At 44.2% G+C, this 25,873-nt stretch overlaps 1 protein-coding gene and 1 pseudogene across 4 annotated transcripts in view; one reads left to right on the forward strand and one right to left on the reverse strand.

Annotated features, from left to right (window-relative positions):
* The window catches only part of LOC110297897 (uncharacterized), a 24,749-nt gene extending 16,122 nt beyond the window's left edge, over positions 1-8,627 (reverse strand). For all 4 annotated transcript variants that reach the window (XR_015047968.1, XM_021166975.2, XM_085841872.1 and 1 more), the window contains exon 1: positions 8,487-8,627. Coding sequence is in view for 3 of the 4 variants with exons in the window: in XM_021166975.2 (XP_021022634.2) it covers positions 8,487-8,489 (3 nt within the window). In the remaining variant the exon portion in view is untranslated. The remainder of the gene's footprint in view (positions 1-8,486) is intronic.
* A 3,069-nt stretch (positions 8,628-11,696) lies between these two features.
* LOC110297898 (protein FAM32A pseudogene) lies at positions 11,697-12,125 on the forward strand (annotated as a pseudogene).
* Positions 12,126-25,873: the final 13,748 nt, after the last annotated feature.

The following is a 25,873-nucleotide window of genomic DNA, read 5'->3' on the forward strand; positions in this document are numbered from 1 at the left end:
CAAGCCAGATTTGGAAGGCTCACCCGTGATCCTAATCTGGAGGCTGGAAGTTACAAGTTTGTGACATGGATCTTGGCATGGAGATCTTGAGGCATAGTGGCTATGAATCCCAGATTAAGACAAGGAGATCTATAAATTCAAGGTCATCTGGGACAAAGCAAGTCCCAAATCCAGGCATGGTGGTACACACCTTTAATCTGGGCCACACCTTCTGCTGGAGACCTACATGAGGACACTGGAAGAAGGAAGATTTGCTCACTCTTTTGTCTGCTTGCCTTGTGGGACTGAGCAACCGCTGCTAGATCCTTGGCCTTCCATTCACAGCCCCTCCTCAACACTGTTGTGGAGTTGGACTACAAACTCTAAGTCATCAACAAATTCCCTTACTCTATAACTACCCATAAGTTCTGTGGCTCTAGAGAACTATGACTAATACAGAAATTGGTACCAGCATAGCAGATATTCCCGTGACAACCTGACTATGTCTTGGGGAGGACTGTGGAAGGACTTTGGAACTTTGGGCTAAAAGATCCATTCAGCGTTAAGAGCTCTGTGGGATGTTGTGTAGGAGCTTGGAAGATAATGTTGAGAACAGTGCAGAAGATGGAGGCCTGGCTTGTGAAATTTCAGAGGGAAGATTAAAGACTCTTATCAAGGCTGCTGCTGCTTTGATTGTGAAGATTCTATGGTTTGGCTTGGCTGGGGCTGAAGAATCCGCTGTGACTGGGAGGAATTGTCTTGATTGTTGGTTGATAGGAAAAACGTTCAGCCTGCTGTGGGCAGTGATTACCTTGATAGGTGATCTTGTGTGAACAGCTTAGCTGAGTGTGAGACAAAGAACAAGGCAGCCTGCTGCTGCTTCATGGTTTCTGCTTCAAACTCCTGCTCTGCCTTTCCCCTGTGATAAACCTCCCCTCCCAAAGAAGTTTCAGTTACGATGCCTGTCATGGCAACAGAACTTTACTAGAAAGGCATTCAAAACTAGAATCTACACTATACCACCATCCAGTCACAATCCAGATATGGTCACTGCAAATGACTCCTCCATGAAGAGTTTAGAGAGACATTCCTCCCAACTGAGGGTCACCCAGCAGCTCTCCTAGGAAGCTCCACATCCCACCTCAGGCTACTGTTGACCCAAAGACTTATATTCACTAGGTACTCCAGGAGACCAGAGACACGGCTACTAGTAGTTCTAGTTGCCTAGTTCTAGGCAGTTCTAGTACCTGGAAGAACATAGGCTAGGAAGAGGACCTGTAAGGTAAGCAAGAGTGAAGCTAAGCCCAAATTCATCCTGGTAAGATGTGTGTGCCTTGGGGAGACAGGAGGACCACAAAAGCTGTTAACTTTGGGTCAGGAGAATCTTCACAGATTACTTGTGCAAAATGTTCATGAACAAACTTAGTTCTTAAAAACATATTGCTCAGAATTCAGAGGAAAATGACAAAGCACCGTCTGCTCGAAGGAAACCATACAGAACCACAGTGGGAAAAGGGAAAATTGATGCTCGGGATGCTCACAGGGAGGGGGACATAGGGATGACAGACCTAGTAGGGTGTCCATCCTGACTCTATCTCCATAGCAACACAGGACAGGAGGCTGTGGTGGGCACTGCATCTTTTTTGAATAGCAGAGAGCTCTAGGTAACTTGTCAACAACAGGGCAGAGTTGATTCTCACCTTTCATGCCCCTTCCTGCCCCCCTGGCTTTATAGGTCCCATGACCTCTGCCTTTCCACCTCCTCTAGAAGACCCTCAGAAACCATTCCCCCGCTCAGCAGTAGTGGAAAACGGAACAAAGATGTGGCTCTCCTGTGCTCCTTGCAGCAACCTCAGGAGTTGTTTTCAGAACTGCCACTCAGGTAAGGACAGCATTCTTTTTAAAGATCATTTTGATTTTTCTTATTTTTAATTGTGGAGCACACACACAGGTACCCACAGACACCAGAACTGGTTCCCCCTGAAGCTGAAGTTACAGGGGAGCCACCTGATGAGCGTGCTGTAGTTCCTGAACATCACACCACAAAAGTCACGGGGCCACAAAAGCCTTCAAAGCATTGGCAGATTTCTCCTTCCTGCCCCAGCCTGCTGCTACCACAGTAAACTCCCCCAACGGAGCTGTCCAAAATGGCGCCCCCCCTCCCCCCTGTTAAACCACCACACCTCACCCTCCAACTGCCATGGGAGCTGTCCAAGGTAGCTCACCTCCTTCTCTGCCTCAGGGGAGCTACCTTTCCTGCATCAGGTTACTGCCAGCAGGAGGAGCAGTCCGCGGTGGTAACGCCTTTTTTCCTGCCTCAGCCTACAGCTTTCCAGAAAAACCACTCCAGGAGCTGCTGGAGCTGTCTACAGTGGCAGCACCTCCTCTCCAGCCCCACCCACCCCCAGCGGCACAGATTGTGCCTCAGTAAAAGCCACCGATCCCAGAACATCACACAAAACTGTACCAATTCCTGAGCAGGAAACATGCCAGTCCCTGACCAGGGAAAACCCATGAACTCTCACTCTGGAAATCTCTACCCTAAGAAGCCCTACTTTCTCAGAAATCCTGTATAAGCACTGCCCCTTTGTTCAGTCCCCTGCTGTCCACTACTAGGAGCAGAGAGTGACCATTTCTGGATTTGTCCCTCCACACCCTGGCTCCTCCAATAAATCTCTTCCATGAGATTTCCTGCCTGATGTGGCACTCTCATCAGAAGAAGCCAAGAAGAAAAGAAGAGAAGTGAAGAGAAGGAGCAGGGCTGAGGCTCCTCGGCTCAGTTGGGGATGCCCTGCCCTGGGAGCTGCAGCGCCTCTGCTGAGGAGACCTCCTCTCAGAGCTGTGTGGTTCCCGAGCTCCCGTGTCTCAGCATGCCCTTCCACTAGGATATCTTTTCCCTTCAGGGCTGTACAGTTCCTGGGCTTCCGAGTCCCAGTATACCCTCCCATCCAAGCAGAAAAACTTCCAGGTGCTGGGAATCAAACCGGAATCCTCTGGAAAAAGTATGTACTCTTCAAGAGCCACCCAGACGTTTCTTTAGATCAATGTTAGACAGAAGTAGGTAGGTAAACAGCAGGATTTTGAAAACCAGTGGCACTTTGTTGTTGTTGTTTTGTTTTTGTTTTTTCGAGACAGGGTTTCTCTGTATAGCTCTGGCTGTCCTGGAACTCACTTTATAGACCAGGCTAGCCTCGAACTCAGAAATCTGCCTGCCTCTGCCAACCCGCCCCCAGTGCTGGGATTAAAGGCATGCGCCACCACGCCCGGCATAAACCAGTGGCTTTGAGGACTAGTGACCTCCCATTTCAAAAGCTCACTTCAGAATTTAAATGAGAGAACGGAGCAGTTCCCAAGCTGCACTGGATAGACATAGCTGATCAGGAAATCAAGGCATTGTATGATGTTCAGATGGGAGTTTATTCTGTTACTAATGTATGGTCCTGTGTATTATGTTAGTCCCAGAAAAAAATCTAAGTTTATGAGAAAGGCATAGGATCCTATTTTGAAAAGTTCATGTACTCATAGGTTGTAAACACAGTTCACCAATATTTTAACATTCTTATTTGAAATACTGAACTGTTATCTCTACAAAGTCAACCTTCCTAGCAAATCTTGTTACGTTTACTGAAAATCTTGATCTCACCTGGAGACACCAGCCTCTAGACTCCCATGTGCCCTAATTTTTTGGTGGGGGTTGTGGAGAGAAGAGGGTTGGCACATGTATGTATAAGTGTGAGAGTGTGTGTGAGTGTGTGTGTGTGTGTGTGTGTGTAGGCTAGAGGTTAACGTTGGGTGCCTGCCTCAGTCGACATCCACTTTGTTTTTGAAGACAGGCTCTCCTACTAATCACATAGAGCTAATTTATAATAAAGCCAGGCTCACTGGCCTGCTAGGCCTTGGGAATATATGTCAGGTCCTCCCACTTTCATACTATACAAATACTATACATTCCCCTACCTCCCCATCCCTTCCTTCATCTTGCTGCTCCCTCAAATGCTGCTGCTCCTTCCTCATAACTGACATCCACTCTCAGATCCCCCCAAAATGTCCCCCTCTACTGGAAGGCGTTTCCTCAGTCAGGGATGAGGACTGTACTTATCTGTGGGGAGAAGGTCAAGTATTTAAAATGTAGGTAGAGATCAAACCAGATTAGCACAGTGGAAGTTGTAGGTTCTCCTACAAATTCATGGCTTCACTAACACAGGGCAGCTGGCTCGGTTTCCAGGCAGAGTTTCCCTCAAAAAATGCAAAGCTGTAGAGCCAAACCCCCAGAAACACACCTACAACACAATTCCTGCACCCAAGGCTCAAGGATCATTGCCAAAGAGGAGGCAGAAAAATTTTGAGAGCTACAGAAACGGAGTTTGCTGAGAGATTGTGTTTCCTAAAAATGTCAGAAGCTACATCCATGAAATCTCACCAACATGGCTGCCTGAATATGACCAGAACAAGGACGACGACAACAGACATAATAACAAATAACTGCGGGCACCTGTAGACTGCTGAGAGTGGGACAGGCTGTCCTTCCCAGGGAAGGACACCCCGACTGGTCAGTCTGAAAACACACACATGCAGGTTACATTACGGACCGAGCAGGTTGTATTTATGTCGTTACATACATTCATGTACACACCGACAACTAGAAAGAGGACATAGACTTGAAAGAGAGCACAGTGGAGGCTCAATGAGTTGAGAAGGAGGAAAGAAAAGGGGAAATGATATCATTTCAAGAACTGAAAATAATTTTTAAAAATCTTATCGCTTATACACCTTTCCCCAATCCTCTTCTCTCTCAGAACCACTTCTCTTAACCCCAGACTGGACTGCCACAGTGCACTACCTCCAGCCCTCACATCCTTAGCTTCTCACTGAATCTCTCTTCTCACCCCCTTTCCCCACTCCCCCTGCTCGGAACTATTTTACTCTTCAGACTTCTGCAGGCCATCTCCCCTACCCAAGACCATCACCTCCTAGCTAACAGCCTGAGTCCTTCCCTGCCACTGTCTTTTCCTTACACTTAGAAGGCCTGCTACCCCGACTGCCTCCCATAGGCCTCCCGCAGACACTTTGCTCCTAGTCCACCTTCATAGACAGGATCATCAACACGTTCTCCAGCCTCTAGATGCCTTCCAGGGCCTAGTGCAGCCAGTCTTAGGCAGTCCCATGATGGACAAGCCACTGAAGATAAGCTACGGAAAGATCAGTCTGCTTTCCCCCACCCCCAGGACAGGCTTGTTAACAGAGACCTACCTGCAAAAAACCAAACAACAACAACAACAGAACAGGATCATGGGCGACAAGGAATATAGGGACAGATTTGCAGACCGAAGACACCCAGATAAAGAGCCAGACAGCCCATATGCCCCTGGCCAGGTTTGGGGTATAATTCTCATTCCTATCTCCTTGATTCCTACAGCCTTCCCCTCTGTCCCCTGCCCTGGATTGACTACCCAGAACTCAACCACAGCAGTGGCTTGTCCCAAGTGAGATCTGCAAAAGCTCTCCATATCAGGGTGCACCACAGGCGGGAACTGGAGAATACCTGAACCAGTCTTTTTAGTCATGTCCCCAGACAGCAGTTTCAGCTGCCCATCTGCCAAGCCTTTCTAAGTGCTGGACAAGTGGGGAAACAGGAGTCAACCTCCAACACAGCCCAGTGCCAGGCCTCTGGTTCCAACTGTGGCCAGCTGGAGGGCCCTGGGATCTGGGTCTCTCATCATTTCTATACCTCAATCTACAAGGCTCTTCACAGGGTCTTCAAGGTTCCTCACGTACCACCTTCTGTCCAGAGAGCAACAGGACCCCAACAAGACAGACCCATTTATAGCCTTTTTTCATACACACTGGCATAGTTAGGGTTTTACTGCTGTTAACAGACACCATGACCAAGGCAAGCCTTGTGGAGCATGGCAGCATCCAGGCAGACATGGTGCAGGAGGAGCTGAGAGTTCTACATCTTCATCTGAAGGCTGATATCAGAATACTGGCTTCCAGGCAGCTAGGATGAAGGTCTTAAAACCCACACCCACAGTGACACATCTACTCCAACTAAGGCTACACCTACTCCAATGGGGCCACACCTTCTAATAGTGCCACTCCCTGGGCTCACAGACAAACCATAACATTCCACTCCCTAGCCCCAATCAATGCTTGTTCAAGACCATGAGTCTATGGAGGCCATACATAGCCATAATATAAAAAACATTTAGCCCAACTTCCAATGTCCCCATAGTCCATAACCGTCTCCACAATGTTAAAAGTCCAAAGTTCAAGTCTCCTCTGAGATTCTTTCCATCACTTAACTGTAGTCTCCAAGGCAAGACAGGAAACCAACTGGGAAACTCAAACCCTGCATCTCCATGGCTGATGTCAAAGCAGTCTTCAGATCTGACTGCAACAAACTTCTCCTGGGCTGGTTCCACTCCCTGTTAGCCGCTTTCCTCAGCATGTATCTCATGGCTCTGGCATCTCAAACATCTTGGGGTCCTCAAGGCAACTTCAACCTCACAGCTCCTTGTTCCAATGTCTGGGATCCACACATGATCTTATGGGCTCCTCCAAAGGGTCAGACCTCCAGCTCTGTACTCTGTAGAACTCTAGGCTCTGGCTGATCCACTCTGCTGCTGCTGCTGCTGTGCTTGGTGATCATCCCATGGTACTGGCATCTCCAATACTCTGGGGTCTTCTGCTGCAACTAGGCTTCACCAACAGCCTCTCATAGACTCTCTTCATGGTGCCAACCCTCAACTCCTTTACATGACCCCTTCAGACCTGGGCTGTCAACTGCAACTGAGGCTGCACCTTCACCAATGACCTTCCATGGCCTCTCACAGCGCCAAGTCTCAGCTGCTCTCCATGACCCTTCATGCCTTCAAAACCAGTACCACCTGTGTGACTCTTACACATTACCAAGTACAGCTGCAGCATGAAGTACATCCTTGGCTATCTCTGGAACACAACTTCTTTGTGCGCTCAGAAAATACTTCTCAGAAGATTTCACCTTAGTGATGCTGGTCTCTTCTTAATCACTGCTAATTTCTTAGCACCAGCTCACCAACATCAATTGTCCCAGTAGTCTCCTCCTGACTATGATGCCAGAGCCACATGGTTGGAACTGCCTAGTTCTGCTGCTTTCTTGGGCTGGAACATGGCCCCCATGTTCTATTACATTAGCACTACCTTTCTGTTTTCCAACTCCCTTACTGCCTAAGCTTGTCTAGCCTGGAACTTGCTCTGTAGATTGACCTTGAACTCAGAGATCTGCATGGTTCTGTCTCCTGGGATTAAAGGCTTGTACTACCACACCTGAACCTAAATTTGGCTAGGTGGGATCTTACCCCAAGCTCCACTCCCTTAATTTGATTTAATATCTTTGAACACTGGATTCAGCTCCCTTTCACTTCCTGGTTCCCCTTTAATACTCAAACCATGTATTTTATATTTTTCCTTCCTAAACTTATTCAAAAATGCTCCTGAGACTTAACCAGAGAACAAAGTCTATGGTGGGTGTTTCTGAGACTTCCTTTGTCAATGCACCTTAGCCTCAGGCAGACTCTTCAGACAAGGGCAAAAAGCAGCCACAAACTTCACCAAAATATTACAAAAGCAGTCTCTAGGCCACATACTGAAGTTCTTTTCCACTGAAACCTCTTAGGTCAGGTCTGCACAGTTCAAATCACTCACAGCAACAAAGGTCTTCCATATTCCTATTAGGACAGCTCATTAAACCCCACTTAAAGCATCCCACTGCTCTCCAAATCTACACAAAAAGGACCCAGTATGAGCCCTGATGGTGCACGTGTATAATCCCAGACATTTTAGAAGCCAATATAGGAAGATAGCAAGTTCAAGGCCACACTGGCCTACACTGGGACCCTGTCTCTAACCTGGCACAGAATTTGTCTAATATGCACAAATCTCCAGGTATTCCATCCTCAATGCCATATATACAGACATATTACACAGATTCAGATCAACCCCCAGGCACATAAAGGCAGACGCATACAAGCTAGCTCTGGACCCACCTCCGCAGGTGCCTATAGATGAGCAGTGGAGAGGTAGGGAGGCAATAAGCCTTCTCAATAATGGTAGAAGATTCACACAGCCAACGTCCTAGAGAACCCAAGTGACTTAAGGAAATGCTTCGCGACATCAAAGCCATACTGCTGGCAGGCGCTCGTACACCTAGATTTGGAGAGTCCGGTTCAAAAACCACAAAGACACGAAAACAGACACACACACCCAAAGGCGCACTCAGAACCCAGCAGAAAACACAGCGCGAGTCCGGGAACGCACTGGCCTGGATGCAGCGACGACTGCGCTTTCCGCAGCGCGCCTTGGCCAGGCCACTCTCAAAAGCCTATCTCGGCCACCCCGGCCCAGGTGCCCGAAAACCCATCAGCCCTGGCAGGACACCAGTGCCGGGCTGGACGGGACCGTCCGGAGGGGCCAGGCAGGAAGGTGCGGTGTGCCAACACTGAGTCCAGGTCAGGACGCCATGCGCTCACCATTTCCGGTTCCTGGACACCAGGGTCCTAATTATGGAGCTTCCCCCAGCAGCGATCGGCACGGACGACAGAAAGATGCAGAGAATCGCAGATACCAAGAGGGAGTAGCGCCTGACACATCCCAACCCGGATGGTGGTGGGTGGGTAGTGGTAAGTGGGCGGAGATAAAAAGAACCTTCGTTCAATGCCCGCCCTCCTACTTTCTCAGGGAATCCGATTGGATCCTCCTATAACAGTGCTTTTGATTGGACAGGGATTCAGGCCTTGCCCTCCTGAGTGACAGAAGAGAGGAGCTGCAGGGTTGTCTTTCCAGTGACCAACAAATACTAGACAGGTCACACACAGCATGCTCTCTGAGCCGCCAGCACTCCAACCCCATGGAGTGAAAGTAACTACTCTGTACCCATGTAGAAAGGAATTTCTTTGCCTCTGGCGAACGACTCAATAGTAACTGTGATTTTTGCTTTTGTTTTGTTCTTTTCATTTATTTAGCAGATTTTTTCTTTTTCTTATCTTTTCTTTTTTTTTTTTTTTTTTTTTTTTGTCGTTTTTACGTCCTATTTATCTATTTGTTTTCGTGGGGCTTCACCTGCCTTGGCACACTTGTAGTGTTCAGAGGACAACTTTGTGAGAGTTGTTCTTTCGTTCTACCACGTGAGTCCCACGGATCGCCTTGTCAGCTTTGATGTAGGAGCCTTTACTCACTGAATCATCTCATTGGCCAAGTTTGTTTCCTCACATTTTCTTTTATTTACATGTGTACATGTGTGGCCTGAGAAGGAGGTTGAAAATCTTCTTCTGTGACACGTGGACTTTATTCCCCTGGCACAAAGCTTCTTGCTTAACCTGGAGGAAAGCTGGCAGCCAGCCCACCCCAGTGGTCCCCGTCTCTCCATAGCCCTCAGCGTTTGTATGTAGATGCTAGAGATTCAGACTCAGGGTCTCACACTTGGAGATTCACCCTTACTCTTTAAACCATCCCTCCAGTTTCTTTTGGGCTCAGTATGTTATTCTGACTTGGTTCTCTTTACAGAGCCAGATATGACCTTGAACTTGTAGTAGTCTCTCTATAAAGCCTGAACATTTCTGTGGTTAGAGTTAATTTACAGTTAATGTGTTACTCTACCTGATGTTGATTCTGTTTTAATCCATACTCGAGGGCAGCAATAAAATTATATCACACAGACTAGATTACTTCTGAATTCGTTATCTGAAAATACAAATGGTGTCATTTGGCCATGTTGTTCATAAATAACATGGTTTTGTTTATTATTTAAAAGTAAAGCCATAAAGATGCCTCATCAGGTAAAGGAGTTTTCCACCAAGTTGGATAACCTGAGTTCCATTCCTAGAACCCAGATACTATAAGGAAAGAACCAACTCTCAAAAGTTGTCCTCTGGCCTCCATATGTGCTCTGTGATAGCCATACTGATTGCTTTTCTGATGCTATGCTTAAACACTGAACAAAAGCAATTCAGGGAGGAAAGGTTTTATTTGGCTTATAACCTAAAGTCTGTCTTTGAGAAAACTCAGGACATGTTAGGCACACAAAAGTTCTTGTGCCCACAGAGCATTAGGAAGCCAAGAATGTTAAACACACGGCGTTCTGTCCTCAGTGGAAGAGATAAAAATGCTTGTTTTTTCACCCAGAAGACTAGAAGTAGATATTGTTAATGACCTGGTGACATTTGTGTTGTCTGTGGAGGCAGACCAAACTCACTTTTTGTTAAAGAGGCATATCTTACATAAATCCTGCAAGATTTTATCTCATAACATTTCTCCCTCCATTGCTCTAATTAATAAAACCCACCCTCAGTGGGGATGCCACATGTATTTTATGGCCTGCTAGCCTCTATGCTATTGATAGAAGACCACACGAGATTCTTAGGGTGTTTAGCTGTAGAACCCATCCCCATGGTAATATGTACTCTGTAAAGGCGTTTCTATATAGTAAAACCTTCAGCGGTATTGTTCACTTAGATCTGGAATGATTGTTTCCTGGAAGGAAGCTTTCCCCCAAACTACTGTGTTTAAAATACGCTAACAGTGAACCACCTAACCTTAGACTCGCTGAGTCTGGTCCAGGTTGCTGAAGTCAATGTAAACCGTTTTCATCCTCCTCTCTTCATGGGTTGGGTCACCTGCCTGCCCAAACAACTGCATTCCTCAAGGTTGGGTAATGGCTATTCCTGGTTGTCAACTTGACTATATATCCAGAATTGGAAGGTTCACCTGTGATCCAGATCTTGAGGCTGGAAGACACAAGTTTCTGACCTGAATCTTAGCATGGGGTATATGGGCTATGAAAAGCTTAGGCCCAGGCAAGGTAGTAAACACCTTTAATCCCAGCAGACTAAGGCAAGGTGATCTCTGAGTTCAAGGTCAGCCTGGGGCAAAACAAGTCCCAGATCCAGGCATGGTAGTACACACCTTTAATCTGGGCCACACCTTCTGCTGGAGGCCTACTTAAGGACCTTGGAAAAAGGGAGGTTCTCTCTTCTCGCCTGCTTGCACTTACTTGCCAGCACATCTGTTGGAACCTACTTCTACAGAAGACCAGCTGAAATAACTAGCCTCATGGGACTGAGTAACCACTAGATCCTTGGACTTCCCATTCACGGCTGACCATTGTTGGGGTACTTGGACTACAGACTGTAAGTCATCACAGTAAATTCCCTTAATATAGAGAGACATTCCGTAAATTCTGTGACTCTAGAGAATCCTGACTAAATACAAGTGCGGACTACACTGGGGCGGGAGCTTGAAGCAGAAACCGTGGAGAAATGATGCTCACTGGATTGCTGACCAGATCACAGGCAGCTACCTATCTTATACAGCCCTACCTATGTTGGGCTGGGCACTTCTAAATTAATTATCATTTTTTTAAAAAAATATTTTTATTATGTATTTTCCTCAATTACATTTTCAATGCTATCCCCAAAGTCCCCCATATCCCCCCCCCCCACTCCCCTACCCACCCATTCCCACTTTTTGGCTCTGGCCAAAATGATGATACCTTCTAAAAAGTCCTAAAAACCTTCTTGCTCTTTCAGAGGGTAAAAAGCTGCTGATTTAGGCGATGGAAACTTAAAAACAGCGGGAGATTAAGTAATGTGGCCTTTGTTCTATCTCAGCAGGAAAGTCGCGGCTCTAACTTTCAACCTGCTAGTCGAAGTCAAAGGAAGAAAAGGGGACACTTTGAAGTGATTATGGCAGCGAGTGCTATGGAGGCTTATGAACAGGTCCAGAAGGGCCCCCTAAAGCTGAAAGGCGTGGCGGAGCTTGGCGTGACAAAGCGAAAGAAGAAGAAGGACAAAGACAAGGCCAAGATTCTGGAGGCCATGGGGACGAGCAAGAAGAGTGAGGAGGAGGAGAAGAGGCGCTGCCTGGACAAGCGCACGCCTGCGCAGGCAGCCTTCGAAAAGATGCAGGAGAAGCGCCAAATGGAAAGAATCTTGAAGAAGGCGTCAAAAACCCACAAGCAGAGAGTGGAGGACTTCAACCGACACCTGGACACACTCACTGAGCACTATGACATTCCCAAAGTCAGCTGGACCAAGTAACCTGCCCCAGTGCCAAAAGGCAGAAGGCCAGACTGGCTGTGTTGCTTCCCTCCGTGTTTTCTAGAATGTTTTATACCTGGCCGGTGCATCTGCTAAGGCCAGGCTTTCTGAAACTTGATTAAAGTTAGGCTGTCCTTTCACTGGGTTTTGGTTCTCGGTAGCTTCCTTTCCTGTTTAGAAGGCAACACTGTAGATTGACTTGCTGAGGTTATTTCTGGGTGAAAGCCATGGAAGGCATAGTCCCCTTTCACCCCCATTGCAGCATCTGTCTTCATTTACACCACAATGCCAGGACAGAAAGCGCATGTAGATCACCACAGAAGTTCCCACAGTGCTGCTCCATTTTGGGCTACCTAGGTAGCAGATTGCATCTGCAACACCACCTGAAGCAAGGACGGGACACAGGACACAGGTCTCCAGCACGTATAGCCTGTCCCACATCCACTGCTATGGCAGATGTTGCTAATCTCAGTTCTCAATGATGGCACCTGGGTTTCTAAGCATGTGACATGTGGTATGAGCCTGGATGGCCTTCCTGGTCTAAGGACACCAAATGCCAGACATGGCCAGGGAAAAGTGCCAGCAGACATGCTTCAGTGGTGCAGATACTGCGGAGCTGTGCCATCTGAGGGACTAGGGGGACCACTTGAAGAGCTTCTGCACACCTGTTGAGATGCAGCTTCTGTTGCCATGGATACTAAAAGAATGACAAGTCGGTGGAGCTGACATGTATGTAATAAAGTGAATACCAGTCATGGCGTGTGAATATTGTTTGTATAGGCTGTCCATCACAGGGATACCTTTCCATTCTGCCCATGTCCATGAACAATGAAGAATTCACAGTGCAAAACCAGTTTAGTGTGGGAAAAATGAGATGCTTTTGTATTTTAAAGGTGCATATGTGTATATATACATATGGGTGCATTATATAATTATAATGTGCATTGGATGTGTGCACGGGTACATGTGCACATGTGTAAAGGACAACCTGAAGGATTGACTCCTTCCAGCATGCGGACCCTGGGGATCGGATTCAACTCAGGCTGCAAGTGACTTTACCCACTGAGCTATGTCACAGTCCAGATGACACATTTATTCCACCTGTGGTCACACCTTAGAGAGGTGGTATGTACATACCTTATCTCAAGTGTTTAGGAACATTTTGGATTTGGGAATTTTTCCACATTTGGGGAGCACAATGATTAAAAAAAAAGGTTTAATTATTGTTATATGTAAGTACACTGTAGCTGTCTTCAGACACCCCAGAAGAGGGCGTCAGATCTCATTAAGGATGGTTGTGAGCCACCATGTGGTTGCTGGGATTTGAACTCAGGACCTTCGGAAGAGCAGTCCGTGCTCTTAACCGCTAAGCCATCTCACCAGCCCCCCACAGTGATTTTTGTAGTATCTAATGAGATGCTGCAGTGATTGTCACAAGTTTGCATACATTGGATTTCTGTTTGATATGCCCTGTGCATCAGTGCACATTTTATATTAATTTTTTGTCTTTGAACATACTATACAAAATACACAGTTTTAAAAAGAATTTTGTGAGTAAAATTAGAAAAGTGATTATAGTGATTTACTAAGTTGTAAAAAATTTCCTATGAAAGCTCTCTAAGAAAAGGGGGGGAAATGGGGTGAATGAAAAAGAGGGATAAGGGAAAAATTCAACTCCTCTCTTTGTCCTCAGTACTTTTACATCTTTCAGAATACATGATCACATGGTAAAAGTTCATCACAGGTTCACACATAAAATTCAAGTCGTAAATTGAAATAGAAGTTTACACAGAGAATATTTATATGCATATCCATTAGAAGTAATTATTGGGCTAAACGCATCACCTGTCACAGCACCAGATTCACTGAGAGTTAAAAAAACATAACTAAGTTATTAGAGAAGTTCTGTATAGATAAGCCCAGTCAATCTTTTATCTTCTGTCCTAGCACCTATAATAAATCGTTAGTTCCCTTTTTATGACTTTTGGTTAATGGTTTTACAACCTCTTGTAATGTGCTTTGAGTAGGAGAAAGTCTGGTTAACCATCTAAGAGCAATTAACTGGTGACACATAGGAGACTGGCAGAGTTCTTTTTGTAGTTTTGACTATCAGAAAAGGACCTAAAAGCGGTCCCACTATAAAAGAGCTTAATAAATACTGATATAATCTTAGGAGTTCTTTTTTTTTTTTTTTTATAAGTGCTCTACCGCTCATTTATTTTTTTTTCACTTTTTTTTTATTACATATTTTCCTCAATTACATTTCCAATGCTATCCCAAAAGTCCCCCATACCGCCCCCCACTTCCCTACCCTCCCATTCCCATTCTTTTGGCCCTGGCATTCCCCTATATTGGGGCATATAAAGTTTGCAAGTCCAATGGGCCTCTCTTTCCAGTGATGGCCGACTAGGCCATCTTTCGATACATATGCAGCTAGAGACAAGAGCTCCGGGGTACTGGTTAGTTCATCATGTTGTTCCAACTATAGGGTTGCAGATCCCTTTAGCTCCTTGGGTACTTTCTCTAGCTTCTCCATTGGGAGCCCTGTGATACATCCAATAGCTGACTGTGAGCATCCACTCCTGTGTTTGCTAGGCCCCTGCATAGTCTCACAAGAGACAGCTACCTTTGGGTCCTTTCAGCAAAATCTTGCTAGTGTATGCAATGGTGTCAGCGTTTAGAAGCTGATTATGGGATGGATCCCTGGTTACGGCAGTCTCTAGATGGTCCATCCTTTCATCACAGCTCCGAACTTTGTCTCTGTAACTCCTTCCCTGGGTGTTTTGTTCCCAATTCTAAGAAGGGGCACAGTGTCCACATTTTGGTCTTCATTCTTCTTGAGTTTCATGCGTTTAGCAAATTGTATCTTATATCTTGGGTATCCTAAGTTTTGGGCTAATATCCACTTATCAGTGAATACATATTGTGTGAGTTCCTTTGTGATTGTGTTACCTCACTCAAGATGATGCCCTCCAGGTCCATCCATTTGGCTAGGAATTTCATAAATACATTCTTTTTCATAGCTGAGTAGTACTCCATTGTGTAAATGTACCATAATTTCTGTATCCATTCCTCTGTTGAGGGACATCTGGGTTCTTTCCAGCTTCTGGCTATTATAAATAGGGCTGCTATGAACATAGTGGAGCATGTGTCCTTCTTACCGGTTGGGACATCTTCTGGATATATGCCCAGAAGAGGTATTGCTGGATCCTCCGGTAGTACTATGTCCAATTTTCTGAGGAACCGCCAGACTGATTTCCAGAGTGGTTGTACAAGCTTGCAATCCCACCAACAATGGAGGAGTGTTCCTCTTTCTCCACATCCCCGCCAGCATCTGCTGTCACCTGAATTTTTGATCTTAGCCATTCTGACTGGTGTGAGGTGGAATCTCAGGATTGTTTTGATTTGCATTTCCCTGATGATTAAGGATATTGAACATTTTTTCAGGTGCTTCTCTGCCATTTGGTATTCTTCAGGTGAGAATTCTTTGTTCAATTCTGAGCCCCATTTTTTAATGGGGTTATTTGACTTTCTGGAGTCCACCTTCTTGAGTTCCTTATATATATTGGATATTAGACCCTTATCTGATTTAGGATAGGTAAAGATCCTTTCCCAATCTCTTGGTGGTTTTTTTGTCTTATTGATGGTGTCTTTTGCCTTGCAGAAGCTTTGCAGTTTCATGAGGTCCCACTTGTCAATTCTCGATCTTACAGCACAAGCCATTGCTGTTCTATTCAAGAATTTTTCCCCTGTGCCCATATCTTCAAGGCTTTTCCCCACTTTCTCCTCTATAAGTTTCAGTGTCTCTGGTTTTATGTGAAGTTCCTTGATCCACTTAGACTTGACCTTAGTACAAGGAGATAGGAATGGATCGATTCGCATTCTTCTACATGATAACAACCAGTTGTGCCAGCACCATTTGTTGAAAATGCTGTCTTTCTTCCACTGGATGTTTTTAGCTCCCTTGTCGAATATCAAGTGACCGTAGGTGTGTGGGTTCATTTCTGGGTCTTCAATTCTATTCCATTGGTCTATTTGTCTGTCACTATACCAGTACCATGCAGTTTTTATCACAATTGCTCTGTAGTAAAGCTTTAGGTCTGGCATGGTGATTCCACCAGAGGTTCTTTTATCCTTGAGAAGAGTTTTTGCTATCCTAGGTTTTTTGTTATTCTAGATGAATTTGCAGATTGCACTTTCTAATTCTTTGAAGAATTGAGTTGGAATTTTGATGGGGATTGCATTGAATCTGTAGATTGCTTTTGGCAAGATAGCCATTTTTAAAATGTTGATCCTGCCAATCCATGAGCATGGAAGATCTTTCCATCTTCTGAGATCTTCTAGAATTTCTTTCTTCAGAGACTTGAAGTTCTTATTATACAGATCTTTCACTTCCTTAGTTAGAGTCACGCCAAGATATGTTATATTATTTGTGACTATTGAGAAGGGTGTTGTTTCCCTAATTTCTTTCTCAGCCTGTTTATTCTTTGTGTAGAGAAAGGCCATTGATTTGTTTGAGTTAATTTTATATCCAGCTACTTCACCGAAGCTGTTTATCAGGTTTAGGAGTTCTCTGGTGGAATTTTTAGGGTCACTTATATATACTATCATATCATCTGCAAAAAGTGATATTTTGACTTCATCTTTTCCAATTTGTATCCCTTTGATCTCCTTTTGTTGTCGAATTGCTCTGGCTAGGACTTCAAGTACTATGTTGAATAGGTATGGAGAAAGTGGACAGCCTTGTCTAGTCGCTGATTTTAGAGGGATTGCTTCAAGCTTCTCACCATTTACTTTGATGTTGGCTACTGGTTTGCTGTAGATTGCTTTTATCATGTTTAGGTATGGGCCTTGAATTCCTGATCTTTCCAAGACTTTTATCATGAATGGGTGTTGGATCTTGTCAAATGCTTTTTCTGCATCTAACGAGATGACCATGTGGTTTTTGTCTTTGTGTTTGTCTATATAGTGGATTACGTTGATGGATTTCCGTATATTGAACCATCCCTGCATCCCTGGGATGAAACCTACTTGGTCAGGATGGATGATTGTTTTGATGTGTTCTTGGATTCGGTTAGCAAGAACTTTATTGAGTATTTTTGCATCAATATTCATAAGGGATATTGGTCTGAAGTTTTCTATCTTTGTTGGGTCTTTTTGTGGTTTAGGTATCAGAGTAATTGTGGCTTCATAGAATGAGTTGGGTAGAGTACCTTCTGTTTCTATTTTGTGGAATAGTTTGTGAAGAACTGGGATTAGATCTTCTTTGAAGGTCTGATAGAACTCTGCACTAAACCCATCTGGTCCTGGGCTTTTTTTGGTTGGGAGACTATTAATGACTGCTTCTATTTCTTTGGGGGATATAGGGTTGTTTAGATCATTAACCTGGTCTTGGTTCAACTTTGGTACCTGGTATCTGTCTAGGAACTTCTCCATTTCATCCAGGTTCTCCAGTTTTGTTGAGTATAGCCTTTGGTAGAAGGATCTGATGGTGTTTTGGATGTCTTCAGGATCTGTTGTTATGTCTCCTTTTTCATTTCTGATTTTGTTAATTAGAATACTTTCCCTGTGCCCTCTAGTTAGTCTGGCTAAGGGTTTATCTATCTTGTTGATTTTCTCAAAGAACCAGCTCCTTGATTGGTTGATTCTTTGAATAGTTCTTCTTGTTTCCACTTGATTGATTTCGCCCCTGAGTCTGATTATTTCCTGCCGTCTACTCCTCTTGGGTGAATTTGCTTCCTTTTGTTCTAGTGCTTTTAGGTGTGTTGTCAAGCTGCTAATGTGTGCTCTTTCTAGTTTCTTTTTGGAGGCACTCAGAGCTTTGAGTTTTCCTCTTAGAAATGCTTTCATTGCGTCCCATAAGTTTGGGTATGTTGTGGCTTCATTTTCATTGAACTCTAAAAGGTCCTTAATTTCTTTCTTTATTCCTTCCTTGACCAAGGTATCATTGAGAAGAGTGTTGTTCAGTTTCCACGTGAATGTTGGCTTTCTATTATTTATTTTGTTATTGATGATCAGCCTTAGTCCATGGTGATCTGATAGGATGCATGGGACAATTTCAATGTTTTTGTATCTGTTGAGGCCTGTTTTGTGCCCAATTACGTGGTCAATTTTGGAGAAGGTACCATGAGGTGCTGAGAAGAAGGTGTATCCTTTTGTTTTAGGGTAAAATGTTCTGTAGATATCTGCCAGATCCATTTGATCCATAACTTCTGTTAGTTTCACTGTGTCCCTGTTTAGTTTCTGTTTCCATGATCTGTCCATTGGTGAAAGTGGTGTGTTGAAGTCTCCCACTATTATTGTATGAGGTGCAATGTGTGCTTTGAGATTTACTAAAGTTTCTTTAATGAATGAGGCTGCCTTTGTATTTGGAGCATAGATATTCAGGATTGATAGTTCCTCTTGGAGGATTTTACCTTTGATGAGTATGAAGTGCCCCTCCCTGTCTTTTTTGATGACTTTGGGTTGGAAGTCAATCTTATCTGATATTAGAATGGCCCTCCAGCTTGTTTCTTCAGACCATTTGCTTGGAAAATAGTTTTCCAGCCTTTCATTGTGAGGTAGTGTCTATCTTTTTCTCTGAGATGAGTTTCTTGTAAGCAGCAAAATGTTGGGTCTTGTTTGTGTAGCCAGTTTGTTAGTCTATGTCTTTTTATCGGGGAGTTGAGTCCATTGATATTAAGAGATATTAAGGAAAAGTAATTGTTGTTTCCTGTTATTTTTGTTGTTAAAGTTGGCATTCTGTTCTTGTGGCTGTCTTCTTTTAGGTTTGTTGATGGATTACCTTCTTGTTGTTTCTAGGGCATGGTTCCTGTCCTTGTATTGGTTTTTTTCTGTTATTATCCTTTGACGGGCTGGATTCCTGGAGAGATAATGTGTGAATTTGGTTTTGTCGTGGAATACTTTGGTTTCTCCATCTATGTTAATTGAGAGTTTGGCTGGGTATAGTAGCCTGGGCTGGAATTTGTGTTCTTTTAGTGTCTGTATAACATCTGTCCAGGATCTTCTGGCTTTCATAGTCTCTGGTGAAAAATCTGGTGTAATTCTGATAGGCTTGCCTTTATATGTTACTTGGCCTTTTTCTCTTACTGCTTTTAGTATTCTATCTTTATTTAGTGCATTTGTTGTTCTGATTATTATGTTTTGGGAGGTATTTCTTTTCTGGTCCAGCCTATTTGGAGTTCTGTAGGCTTCTTGTATGTTCATGGGCATCTCTTTCTTTAGATTTGGGAAGTTTTCTTCTATAATTTTGTTGAAGATGTTTGCTGGTCCTTTGAGTTGAAAATCTTCATTCTCATCCACTCCTATTATCCGTAGGTTTGGTCTTCTCATTGTGTCCTGTATTTCCTGGATGTTTTGAGTTAGGATCTTTTTGCATTTTCCATTTTCCTTGATTGTTGTGCCGATGTTCTGTATGGAATCTTCTGCACCTGAGATTCTCTCTTCCATCTCTTGTATTCTGTTGCTGATGCTCGTATCTATGGTTCCAGATTTCTTTCCTAGGGTTTCTATCTCCAGTGTTGCCTCATTTTGGGTTTTCTTTATTGTGTCTACTTCCCTTTTTAGGTCTAGTATGGTTTTGTTCATTTCCATCATCTGATTGGATGTGTTTTCCTGTTTCTCTTTAAGGACTTCTACCAGTTTGGTTGTGTTTTCCTGTTTTTCTTTAAGGACTTGTAACTCTTTAGCCATGTTCTCCTGTAGTTCTTTAAAGTCCTTCTTGATGTCCTCTACCATCATCATGAGATATGCTTTTAAATCCAGGTCTAGTTTTTCAGGTGTGTTGGGGTGCCCTGGACTGGGCGAAGTGGGAGTGCTGGGTCCTGATGATGGTGAGTGGTCTTGGTTTCTGTTAGTAAGATTCTTACCTTTACCTCTCGCCATCTGGTAATCTCTGGAGTTGTTATAGTTGTCTCCGTTCAGAGGTTGTTCTTCTGGTGATTCTGAGTATCGTCTGTCAGCAGACCTGGGAGACAGGCTCTCTCCTCTGAGTTTCAGTGGTTAGAGCACTCCCTGCTGACAAGCTTTCCTCTTAAAGGGAAGGTGTACAGATATCTGGCGTTTGGACCTCCTCCTGGCCGAAGAAGAAGGCGGAAAACAGGACCTTTCCCAGATGCTGTGTTGCTTTGGCAGGTCACAGAAGCTGTAGGCTTCTGTGGTGCACACTCTCAGCTGTGCAGACTAAGTTCCTAAGTTCAGTGGAGTCCTGGATCCAAGATGTGCTCCCTGCTCCTGAGGCAGAGGGCTCCTGTGCAGGGCAGACCACTGTCTTCCAGCTAGGAGGGTGCCGGATGTCTGTGGCCCCAAAAGGGTGCTGCCTCAGCGGCTCTGTGGCTCCCACCTGTCCCAGAAGCTGTCTGCCTCTGTGGTCCTCAGTCTTACCTGTACAGACTAAGTTCGGCGGAGTCCCGGAGCCAAGATGGCGCTCCCTGCAGGGCAGGTCACTGTCCTCCGGCTGGGAGGGTGCCGGAAGTCTCATCTTAGGAGTTCTTATAGGATCATCATTAAGAATTAAGAAGTCATCCATTTGTCTATATAGCATCACTACAAGACAGTACATCTTTGTAGATCTGCTCAAAAGAGTGGGCTAATACATAGTGATAGTTATATATGTTTAATAATAACTGGAAATCATATTAATAGCAAGAATCTTTCCTAAAATGATTTTCTTCTGGGCCTTGCCTTTCGGAGTTCCCTTATAGATTTTAATCTCAGGAAGATCACCTCCTAGTTATTAGGTTGTCCTATCATCATAGTGACAGTGAGTGGTTTCTGCTTAAGGTATGTTAAAGTTTTTTTGTTTCATTGGAATAGCTTCTCACTCTGGAATTCAGAATATCGCCAGATCGACATCCATCTCTTGGCAATCCTGCTTAGCCTCTCAAAAGTTGGGTTGAGAGGAATAGATTTCTACTACTACTACTGGCTTGAACTGTGAATTCTTCTGTATACATTACAGTGAACATTTGTGAAGAGGCACTACAAACAGCTGTCTGTATTAATATAGCATGAGATGTTTGGACTGCTTTTCCTTTCAAGTGCTTAGATCACCATTGAAGGAGTGGTTGAGGAGGAGGATTTTATTTTAGATGCAAGATAGAGTATAACCAGAGGCATATGGAAGAATCCAACCTGAAATGTAACATGGGGGTCGGGGGGAGGAAGAGAAGAGAGAAAGAATGAAGGGGAGAGCAAGTGGACTAAGAGAGCAGCCAAAAACCAAAAGACCAAGAGAGTGCATGCCTGAAATGGCTGAATTATATAGGAAACAGAAGCTGGGGTGGGGGACCAGCCCCTGGCCTGGAGAAGTTTAAGGTAGTGGGCAGGGTGAGGAGTGCTGGGAGGAGCCTCAGATAAAGAATGAGATCTGTTCCAGGTTTCTTTAGGACCTGACAACTACCACATCCAATTCTACTTTTGATTCTAAAGTTAACAATATGAGTGTCCTTTTAAAAGAATTAAATATAGCTAGGGCTATGTTGATATTCATCTTAAAACATTATCAGAATATGGTATGTGTTTTCTGTTCTCCAAAACCACCTATCTATGGATAGTTCCCCTAAGCTTCACTTTTTCTGTACATTCATAATTTTGTTGTTTTGGCATGTGCTAAGATTGTGTGTGTGTTCACATGTGTGCGGGATTTTTTTTTGTTGGTTTATTGTTTGTTTTGTGTTAGGCATGTGTTTTTCACTTTAAAAAAGTGAAAACAAAAACCAAGTTCTTCTGTAGTCCAGGATGGGTTTTAACTCATGAGCTTTCTGCACATTCCTTCTGAGTGCTGGAACTACAAGCTTGGGACTCCACTTGATTTGCTGCTGCTGCTGCTGCTGCTGCTGCTGCTGCTGCTGCTGTTGTTGTTGTTGTTGTTGTTGTTGTTGTTGTTGTTCTTCTTCTTCTTCTTCTTCTCTTCTCCTTCTTCCTCTTCCTCCTCCTCTTCCTCTTCCTTTTCTTCTTCTTTTATTTTATTTTATTTTATTTTATTTTATTTTATTTTATTTTATTTTTGTTTGTTTGTTTGGCTGAAAATGTATCCTAAGAGATAAGGTGTAAGCAGTTTATGTCATGACTTCCTGATTCCTGGAAATCATGTGGGGTTCAAAGGAAAGCTGGCACGGGCTGAACTCCTTTCCTGTGTTGAGGCAAGGGTTATCACACCTTTTGACTTTGGAACTTTAATGCCATTCCTTGTTAGCATCCCTGTGCAAAGAGGAATTACAAAAAGTGCCTACTGAATGGAAAATTTCCCTGAGCACTGGGTAGCTGGACAACTTTCCACTAACCTGCAAATATACCTATATATAGCTAGGCCAGTTTTGAGTCTGTCATGCCAGCCACTAACTCAAAAGATTTCCTCTCCCTCCCTCCCTGACAATGCTGCTCCAGTCACCTTGATTTCTATAGCCAATAGGATATGCAGCCATGTGGTCCAATCACAAGTGCCAGGAAACAGTGGAGGACTGGCTCATACTGTCTGCCAAGTGTGAGTTTGTCTCTAAGAGTGAGGCAGGGCAAGAGCAAATTGTGCTTTGAACACAGCTGCCCTGACTTGTGAGGAGTGCATGGAAGAGATCAGAAGCCCATCATAGTGAGCAAGGCACCTCTCACACAGACAGGAAGAAGCAGGCAGCGGACAGCTAGAATAGCTTTATAGCTTAGAAGAATGGTTTCCTAGCAGGCTCAGTTGCTTTGGAGTATGAACCATGCCTGTTTTTCAGCCCCTACTTTTTCCAGTTCTCTTGCACTTTGCAGTTCATATTTAAGTTTAAGACTCTGAGTTAGTTTTGTAAAGTCTGTGTGCAACTGTTTTTTTGTGTGCATGGATGCCTGTTTAGTAAGATTTCTCTAATGCTTTTGTTAAGTCAATAAACTCTATATTGTCTAAGTGTTTCTTTTTAAAAAAGATTTATTTATTTATTCATTTATTTTATGTATATGAGTACACTGTAGCTGTACAGATGGTTGCAAGTCATCATGTGGTTGCTGGGGATTGAACTCAGGACCTCTGCTTACTCTGACCCCGCTGGCTCCAGCCCAAAATATTTATGATTATAAGTACACTGTAGCTGTCCTCAGATACACCAGAAGAGGGCATCAGATCTCATTACAGATGGTTGTGAGCTACCATATGATTGCTGGAAATTGAACTCAGGACCTTTGGAAGAGCAGTCAGTGCTCTTAACCACTGAGCCATCTCTCCAGCCCATCCAAATGTTTGCAGCTCTCTTTCCCCCAAATCTGGCCACACCTTGCCCCATCCCCCTCCCTCTTCAGATCCCATCAACCCCTGCTGACCTTGCAGCTCTCACAGAAAGCTGAGTTCTCTCCTTCCACCTTGCAGTTGCAGCAAGCCCCATACCCTAATGCTGACACCCAAGACAGTTTTGAATTACAATTTGGCCCTTGTGTAATGCCTTCCTTCTTGACTTCTGGCACATAGGTTAGAGGGTATAATGTGAAATTTACACACTCTTTTTAAAAACCTGAAGTCAAAAACTCTTTTGCCGTTTGAACTAAAGGCTTTTCTCCCCTCCCAATATAATGCTCCCAAATAAAGCTATAATATGAAGGACACTGTGTCTCAACTTCCTTTGTCCCAAACCTGTAATGCCTTTTTATCATTTTTTTTTACACTTTTGGATTTTGGTTCTTATTTAATTCAGTATATTCTTACAGCTCATATATGTACTAATATTTTCTATTTATGACTCATAGGTAGTTTTATGGTTGAACTTTTTTAAAAAGGCATTTTCCTTTTATTGAAAATAAACTTTTTTCTCAAATAACATATCCTCATTTTGGTTTCCCCTCCCTGTTCCTCCCCACCTCCTCTCCCATCCAGACCAATCCCTTTCTGTCTCTCATTAGAAAAGAACAGACTTCTCAGAGTTCACAATCAAACATGACCAAAAAAAATGTAGTCAGACAAAACAACAACGATCACAGGGAGCCTAGACAAGGTAACCCAACAGGGGAAAAAAGTAACAAAAAAGTCACAAAAGCAAGTATTTGTCATTTAGGTGTAGCCCATCATGGTGAGAAGCATGGTGTTAGGCAGCAGACATGGGGCGGGAGAGGTTGTTAAGAATTCTACATACAGATTGGCAGGGAGCAGAGAGAGTATACATGGGGCCTGATGCCAAGGATCAGCCTCTGCTTGGAGAGGGGTCCTGAGAGAAGAGGTGTCTGGGAGTGGGTAAAACAAACAACTCAAAGTCAAATCACAGGTCCAAGCTGGCAGCCAAAGTTCTACTTGATATGGACAACTTCCTAGATAGCTCTTGACTCTGTAGTCACCTCAAGACAGCTTTTCAGACTGCTCTCTCCCTGTGTTCTGCTCTGCTCTAGACAGCTTTTTCTTGCTGTTCTAACAAACTAGCTTTCTGCTTGAGATAGCTCTCTCTGAGACAGCTTTCTCTGGTAGTAAAAATTCTAAAAGCTCTCTGAATAGCGCATGAGTTTTCTCACCAAAGCCAGGAAAGCTGCTACAAACAACAACAACAACAACAACAACAACAACAACAACAACAACACCCTCTTAGATCTTCCAACCAAGTCAGAAATCCTGTTAGAAAAAATTTAAAAGTAATCCTTTATAACTTAAAATTTTCAAACTTTTTTTTAATTGGATATTTTCTTTATTTACATTTCAAGTGTTTCCCCCTTTCCATGTCTCCCTTCTGAACCCTCCTATCCCATTCCCCCTCCCCCTGCCTCTATGAGGGTGCTCCCCCACCCACCCACCCACCCACCCACTCCAGTCTTCCCGCTCTGGTATTCCCCTACACTGGGGCATTGAACACACTCAGGCCCAAGGGCCTCTCCTCCCACTGATACCAACAAGGCCATCCTCTGCCATATATGCAGCCGGAGCCATGGGCCCCTCCATGTGTAAGTTTTGGTTGGTGGTCCAGTCCCTGGGAGCTCTGGGGGGCAGTGGGGGGTGTCTGTCTGTCAAACTTTAGTTTTAATGATAGTTCTTAAACACTTTAACCTCCCTTTTAGCCCACCACTCATCAAAGGTAATAGAAAAAAAAAGGACAGGGGAGTGGTGTGTGAGGGGGGAGTGGACCTATTTAGAAAAGTTATTTGGAGCAACTCCCATCTATATTGTCTGGAAATTGGCTGTTCATTTCACAGGTTAACAGTGGCAGCTCGATCCACTCACAAACATTCAAACATTTCAGGGACACATCAGTGGTCCAGTTTGGTAGAGTCGGGATAGCAAGCATGAACCAGCAGTGGTGGCACTAACTAGAGAAACAGCCAGACTTCAGCCTTGGCATAAGTAAGCAGGAGGGACAATGAAGAATGCCAGGAAAAGTTCTGGGTTGTGTCTCTCTCAGCAAAGTGAAGACGAGTGAAGATGAGAAGACCAATAAGCCTTGCACAGCTAGCTGTATAAGCAAGTGAACCTCAGCCACAGTCACTGTCCATCAAGTCCTACTTAGATCCCTCCAAACATCATGTGTCCTCCACGGGCCTTGCCTCAGCACCTGTTTTCCTTCACCATGTGTGTCTGTCTCCGCTGACATCACTCTGCCAATCAGCCCAAGTCCAAGGAAGCAGCAAGAAACTGCAGCACACCACCAGAAGTTTTTTGATGCATTCTCTCTATAGAGTCCTGACAAATGCAGCTCAATTATGAAATGTAAGATGGACCAATTCATGCATTTTGTTAGCAAAGACTCTTTCATCATGTGTCCTTTCATGTGCTTGCTTTAGCAGAACATCCTTTCTCCTGTTTTTTTCTTCAGCAAAATGTTCCTTCATGAGTCTATCTTAGCCTTTCACCTGTGTTCACTTCAGCTAAATGTTCCTTC

This window comes from Mus caroli, unplaced genomic scaffold (assembly GCF_978045245.1).
Source record: "Mus caroli unplaced genomic scaffold, Mus_caroli_1 scaffold_8, whole genome shotgun sequence".
Classification (NCBI taxonomy): domain Eukaryota; kingdom Metazoa; phylum Chordata; class Mammalia; order Rodentia; family Muridae; genus Mus; species Mus caroli.